This window comes from Sprattus sprattus (genome assembly GCF_963457725.1).
Source record: "Sprattus sprattus genome assembly, chromosome: 3".
Lineage (NCBI taxonomy): Eukaryota > Metazoa > Chordata > Actinopteri > Clupeiformes > Clupeidae > Sprattus > Sprattus sprattus.
In genome coordinates this window covers 60227463-60234962 of record NC_137922.1, presented here as the reverse complement: position 1 = coordinate 60234962, position 7500 = coordinate 60227463, and the positions used below count along the sequence as shown (strand labels likewise).

Below are 7500 nucleotides of genomic sequence, written 5' to 3'. Positions count from 1 at the left end.
TTTGTTTGTTTTGTTTTGGTTTGCTTTTTCCGTCAGAGGTTTTACCATTTTAAAAAGTATTTTTCTGAAATTTTAATGACTATTTTTGTATTTTCTTAAGTTGAAATGTGGTGGGTGTTTAGGAATCCACTTTTTGGTTTTATTGTATTACTGTGTGCATCACGCTCCGCCATTTTAAGTTGAAACGTAACCTTCATTGAACAAACGTCCGTTCCATGTTTACCCATAAACCCATTATGACACGTACGCAATCATTGATGCTGAAAGAGATTTAGTTTCAGTCCCAAATATGTCTGGTATACTATCAGTTATGTGTGTTAGTTTCAGTCCCAAATATGTCTGGTATTCTATAAGTTATGTGTGTTAGTTTCAGTCCCAAATATGTCTGGTATTCTATAAGTTATGTGTGACCTTGTAAGACCTTTTGTTTTTCTTCCTTCGTTAAATGTAAACATCTAGTAATTTATGGGTAGAATGGAAGTTTTATTTGCACTTGGGATGTTTGTTTAATGACTGCGGTGACTTTATTGTGTTTCCTCCTATATATATCGTACTGTACGCTTGGCACAGAGCCTCAAATAAAATAATGGCAATACAAGTTGGAGCCATTTCCCTTTCTTGTGAACGCTTTTACACACAGGGCCCTATGCCCTCCACTCTGCAAACCCCCCAGGCAGAATTTGACCGTTCGGGGGGGAAATTATGATGGGAGAGAAATACATTCGATAGTGTAATGGGTCAAAGATGTTGTCAGAGACAGTGAGCAAAAGTTATTGAAATCCTACGATGTTCTGTGGTTTTGGAAGTAATGGCACATTATAGCGAACTGACGCATTCCAACGCAATGAGAAGCGAACATAAGTCTCGTTGAATGAGACCAGAAGGTAATCTCCCCTTAAAGTATGATTTACCCCAGATGCTGCCAGAGAGGTCCGAAACTCTTTAGAGGTGATGTGTGGGTTGACTTTTACCTGATTTATTCTTCTTCTGGTGCTTCTTGGTGATGGTCTTGATCGGCGTCCACCTCAAGGCAGAGATGCGGTCATTTTGAATGCCCTCCATTTCTAAATTATTTGTCTTGGATGGATGGATGGAGCTGGAATCTTTTGGAGATGGTCTTATAGCTTTCCCAAGACTGATGGGCGGTCAGTACCTTCTTCCTGATGTTCTCGGATATCTCGTTTCCTCTCGGCATTGTTGATCTGTGTGGGTACACCTTGGCACTACAGCAGTTTGGTTGGTTTCCTCTCTCTTTTAATCTGTGTTGCCCAAACCTTTCCCTAAGGATGTCTCAGTTGATGGGTTTGCTTAATTGACTATTTGAGCACCCAAATAAGTTTCACCAAATCTGTTACCTGCTTGACTTTACCAATTCAGCTGGGGGTTCACTTACTTTTGAAATGGACTAATTCCATGTTTCATGTAGTTTTTTGGCTACTCAAACAATTCCCTCCAAACAAGTACATGCAAATGATAAACATAAACCTGACATTTCATCTATGGAAAATTGGTGATTAAAAAAAATGAAAAATCATGGTAAAACAACAGAAAACTCTTAGTGCTCAAGGGGTTCACATACTTTCAAGTGGCACTGTATGTTTGATTATTTTTTTCTTGTATAATTAAATTAAAAAATTATTGTAAAAATTAAACTCCAGGCCTATTGTGTGTAACAGCACAGAAGCCTACGAGTATTTGGACTAGACATGATTTAATACAATTAATTAAACCAAATATAGAGAAAAAAAAATGGAAAACACATAATCTGGCACAAAAAAATCAAAGTGATTTCATAAGGCTGACTACCTTAAATCAGAGTCCGTTTTGAGGAAGTACCTATTAATAGGTGAAATGTAAACCACCTGGATAAGAATGACTTGTGTACGAAGAAAAAAGAAAAAAAAAATGAGTTTTGGTGGAGAAATGTACTTTTAGATGCCAGTATTCATCACTGTGTGTTTGTGTGTCAAAGCACACACGTTAGAGTAGTAGGTGTGTGTGTGACAGATCTCTATCTCTCTGTTATATATAGAGGCCTGAGTGTGTGTGTGTGTGACAGATAGAGGCCTGTGTGTGTGTGTGTGATGGTTTTCTCTACTGATGGGACTGTGGGGAGGTCCTTCCCTACCTGATGTCTGACATTACAAACCTCATATTCACCTGGAACAAGATTGCGTGAGTAAACCCTTGCATTAAACTATTTAAAGCTAAGGCTTAGAGAAGCTCCTGTGTGTGTGTGTGTGTGTGTGTGTGTGTGTAGAGAAGCTCCTGCATCACTGAGTCAGAAGGCTAAGGAGGTCTTCGCTAAGACAATGCCCCAGGGGGGAAGGCTTAAAATGCGACACAGCCAAGAACGAAAAGGGAAAGTGCCATTTGAAGAAGCAGTTTGCCGCTCTCGCTGTCCCATAATGAGCTAGCCTAATGCTAGAAGTAGTAAGGGATTTTTTTTGTAAACCGTTTTTTAACAACTATAAAATGTGCGTCTCAAGTCACATGAGGCTAATGTGGGAGATGAAGTTTATAGATGAAAGAAACTACACTAAACTCACCTCAACTCAAGTAAAGTTGGAGTTTTATTGTGAAAAACATATTTGTCTTGTTTCTATATGTTTACAACTGGCTTGTTCCAGCATTTGTCACCAGTCCTTGTCGGGACACACTGCTGGTTCGTCACAAACACACACACTCACAAACACCCGCCCCCCTGCCCTCAGTGCCACCCAGGCCTCCACCTCTGCCTTGTGGATCTCTGCGTAACGATGACGCTCAGGATCAGTGAGACAGCAGGACGAGACGCCGGTGCCAACGCCTCTCACGTGTTGCCTGGACACCACCACAGCTGCCATAGCAGGTGCCATCAACCTGTCGATCTTAGCAGGTGCCATTAACCTGTCGATCTTAGCAGGTGCCATTAACCTGTCGATCTTAGCAGGTGCCATCAAACCTGTCGATCTTAGCAGGTGCCATCAACCTGTCGATCTTAGCAGGTGCCATCAACCTGTCCATCTCCATCATCTGTCTCCAGCTGTGACCACAGAGAAGCAGAAATATTTGAATTAAGAAATAAGAATGAGTTAGAACCATCAAATGTCAATCCACAGAGCACCAGTGGCACACGGCTGCGTGTGTGTGGCTGCGTGCTGGTGCCCACCTGCTCTGGAGCTGACATGTGTGACAACACAGAAGCAGAAATAATTGTTTAGAGAATTCGTTAGAAAAAATATTTTTATTTGTATTAATCTCTTTGCTTCTTCACTTTACAAAAATTGGTCTTGAGGGAAACAGGTTGATGTTTGTAGGTAGGGCCCAGATAACATTAACCCCAACATAACAACATAACTAGAGATAACGGTTCAAATGTGGTCTGATCTGGAAGCTGTTGTGAGAAACATGTTGTAAATGGCCTGGCCTGTACTGCAGGAAAATGCCATCCTCCTGTCCATCCACAGAGGAACTTCACCATCGGATTAATCTATAAAAGTTTCCCCTAGTTAGTAGGAGAGACACAGCCTAACAATACCCTTCTAAACCTTCTGTATTTAGAGTGCCCTGGACAAAAGATGCAGGTTCTGCCTTTCCTTTGCTAAATCCGTTGTTCTGTGACTGGCTGCCTCCCTCAACGTCTGTGTGTGTGTGTGTGTGTGTGTGTGTGTGTGTGTGTGTGTGTGTGTGTGTGTGTGTGTGTGTGTGTGTGTGTGTGTGTGCAGACAGTGTGAACAGGATAATTATAGAATGCTGTTTCCGACTGAAGCCTTTTCCTAGAACTGTCCTTGCCATTCTGTTGACGCTCGCCAACTAAGGTCAGTCGTTACAATTACGAAACCATTTAGCACAACTTCCCACATTAGTCGTGTTCCTTGAACTTAGAGCCCTTTTTTTGTTTTTCTTTTAATTTCGATTTCTATTCTATTTCTATTTGACTTCTGATTTTAAGTGAACCACGTGTATTTTTATCTTGCTGTAGATGCCATGGAACAAAGACCAACATTGTATGTTGTTTAAAGAATAGTTTTAGTAGTAACATCATATTGCTCTGTTTTTTACTAACCCAAGTGCTTGCCTGTGACCAAACAATAACCTTCAGTTAAAATACAGTTGGCCTACTTAACAGCAAGGTGCAGCAGAATACCATGGGATGACCAAGTCTTAAAAGAACAAAGACCAGGGGTAACTGAGCTAATTAAGCTGTAGTTGAGCCTACCAAACCTAATGTCTGATGTTGCAAAAAAAAAATAAACAAGTAACACTATGTCATTTTCCCACCGACGTAGCATCTTAACCGCAGGTGATAAACAACAGTGGCTTGCCTTCTGATTGGATTGTCCCCTATAAAATGATCAGCGTTAGGATTTGCAGGTTAAGAAAGCTTAGCGGGGGTTTAATGTCGTGACGTCACATTAATTAGCGTTCCTCCCTGATCCTATCAGCCGGCTAAGCCCACTGCGGTGTTCCTGCCTGCCTGCCTGAGGAGCTTCAGAGGAGACTCTTGTTCGAGGCTGGTGTTGGTGCCGACCGGACGATGCCCCAGGCTGGAGCTCTAGTCTGCTAACCCTAACCGACATCCGATTTCCCCTCTTGGCTTCCCCAGCACGGGTGTGATGCTTCAGTGAGGCCAAACCAAGAGAGACCCAAGCGCCGTCGTCGAACCCAGAAACATGGCAGACAAGGATAGCGTGGAGAAGTACCTGGAGAACAACCCGCAGTTCGCCCGGGAATACTTCGACAAGAAGGTCCGCGCGGAGGTGATCACCGCCGCCTTCAATGAGACCTTCAAAGCGGAGAGCTCCTTCAAGGAGGTGGCCCAGATCCAGGAGTCGCAGATCATCTTCGACCTGGTGAAGGCCCTACAGAATGAGACGGACATGGAGAAGGCCATGCACACAGTGATCCAGAGGATCTGCCTCCTGGTGAATGCGGACCGCTGCAGTTACTTCATCATGCGGGCCAGGAACGGCATCCCTGAGCTGGCCACCTGTCTGTTCGACATCACCCCCACCTCCAAGTACGAGAACAATCTGGTGGCCATGTCCGCCGAGATTGTCTTCCCCACCGACATGGGTATCGTTGGACACGTTTCCACCGCCAAGAAACAGATCAACATTCCTGATGTCTCAAAGGTGAGTGACAGCAGTTGGTGTAGTCCAGGGTATATGCAGGTATACGGAGTATATACCCACTTATATTTCAGTCAGAATCACTTAACCCCAATCACTGCTCCCCGGGCACCGCCACAGGCAGCTCACTGCTCCGGGTTAGTGTGCTTCACTGTGTGTATCACTGTGTGTATCACTACCCTGGATGGGTAAAATGCAGAGATAGAATTCAGAGTGTGTGTGTGTGTCACTATCTCTGCCTTAAACATAGTCACTAGTCACTAGGGCTCATTTCCATACCATTCCATTTCCTAAACAGGGCGTTTATCCTGTGCTGTATGGGCTGCTTAAAAAGTACACCCACTTCTCCAGGGACCACTGCACCACTGAGTGACAGGTGGAAGCAGGTGGACTCCTTGAGGCAATGATCCTCATTATGGGACAGGATAGGATTCCTATTTTCTTAAAGAGACTAAAAGTGCATCCCTGAAAGTTAACTGCTGGGGGAGCTGTGGCTCAAGCAGCAGCCCCGACCATGAACGGACTTGAACGCCCACGGGGACCCGGGTTCGAATCCGACCCCTGGTCATCTCCCGATCCCACTCCTCACCGCTTCTCTCCAGCTCAATTCCTGTCAAACCTTCACTACCCTATCTGATTAAAGGCAAAAAAAAGCCTATTCCAATTGGGTACCGCAATGGTGAGGTGACTATCACAGTAGCCTATCAGTGGTGAGGTGACTATCACAGTAGCCTATCAATGGTGAGGTGACTATCACAGTAGCCTATCAATGGTGAGGTGACTATCACAGTAGCCTATCAATGGTGAGGTGACTTTCACAGTAGCCTATCAATGGTGAGGGTGACTTTCACAGTAGCCTATCAATGGTGAGGTGACTATCACAGTAGCCTATCAATGGTGAGGTGACGTTCACAGTAGCCTATCAATGGTGAGGTGACTATCACAGTAGCCTATCAATGGTGAGGTGACTATCACAGTAGCCTATCAATGGTGAGGTGACTATCAGCTGTGCACAAATAACGTCTGGGATCATTGATCAGGTTTTTCGTTGACAAAAGAGCAAATGGAATTCTTCTGAAAAGCAGAAGAACATCCTTGTAGATTTATCACTGTAGTTTTTTTTATTTCGGCCTAGTATACATGCAAGGAAAATATAAAAGATAGAACAACAAGTCACAGAGGTTTGTTTTGTAAATGTCACTTTCTTTATTTCCTGTTCATTCATAAAACATCACAGCATCGTTGTCAGGCAAACTCTTTCTCCTGTGTCATTTAAACAACACGTTAATCAAACACATGTAAAACACTGCACAAATGATTTAACGGACAATGCACGTAATTCACATATATAATACACTATTGAAACAGCAACATACTGTCCGAAAAACAAACTGCTGTTTTAATGGACTGCCACGTAGTTTGGAACCTAGGCCTATATATACACTAATGCACAGCTAATGATTCCAGAGGACACACAGGACATTTAGTGAGTTCAGAGGCCAGATTCAATCCTTGTGTTACAGCCTTAAGCCGTGGCCGTAGATTTGTGTGTTATAAAAGTGTTATAAAACAGTGTTGTGATTGTTATAAAATAGCTTAAAGAATCATTTAACTGACTTAAGGCCAAAAATGGGTGTGTGCAGCATCAGTGATAAAAAAACAAAGCAAGATCTAGGTATATCTACAGCAATCTGTAGATACACTAGATCAGGAACATATATATAAATGGAGAATCATTATAAATATACACCACAACAGGATCAAAACTGTTGAAAAATTAAGACAAAATTAAAAAAAAAAGATAGGTCCCCACCACACCACAAGGTTTTGAGCAGACATTTTCTACCACCTGTTTGTTCGTCTGGTTGTTTAAAACAACATGTATTTTTCAATTTGATGCAAAATGCTGGCCAAAATTACCACACTTTATGCTATCATCAAACAGTGAACATACATACATATGTTCTGGTTTTGAAGTATATGATAGAGCTAAATCAGTTCCACTAGCCTACAGAAGTTAGCCGATGTCAGGATATGGCAGCCACAACAGGTGAGGAGGAGGCCACTGTGTCAATATGCGTGCAGGTCTGGTTGCCAACGGCAGTTCATGACGAAAGTTGGGTGAACATTTTTAGAAAAGAAATAAACCAACAAGGCGTTCACTTCGGACATTTTCACGTTGAATCCATTCACGCTGCAGTTGTTCTTCAATGTTTCCTTCGTTACAATACTATGATTGTTCCCATTTCAGAATGGAAAATTCAGTGACTTTGTCGACAAACAAACGGGATATAAAACCAAGAACATGCTCATCGCTCCTGTATTGTCCGGAAAGGACTGTCTGGGCGTCATCACAGCACTAAACCGAGTCGACGGCGCCGAATTC

At 42.9% G+C, this 7500-nt stretch overlaps 1 protein-coding gene across 1 annotated transcript in view; it reads left to right on the top strand.

Annotated features, from left to right (window-relative positions):
• Positions 1 to 4655: 4655 nt before the first annotated feature.
• Positions 4656 to 7500, top strand: part of pde6c (phosphodiesterase 6C, cGMP-specific, cone, alpha prime) — a gene marked incomplete at both ends in the record, with an annotated part of 13454 nt that continues 10609 nt past the window's right edge. Inside the window, 2 exons of the mRNA XM_080834272.1 lie at positions 4656 to 5117; positions 7366 to 7500. The exon at positions 7366 to 7500 is cut by the window's right edge and continues 18 nt beyond it. Of these exons, the coding sequence (XP_080690398.1) occupies positions 4656 to 5117; positions 7366 to 7500 (597 nt within the window). The remainder of the gene's footprint in view (positions 5118 to 7365) is intronic.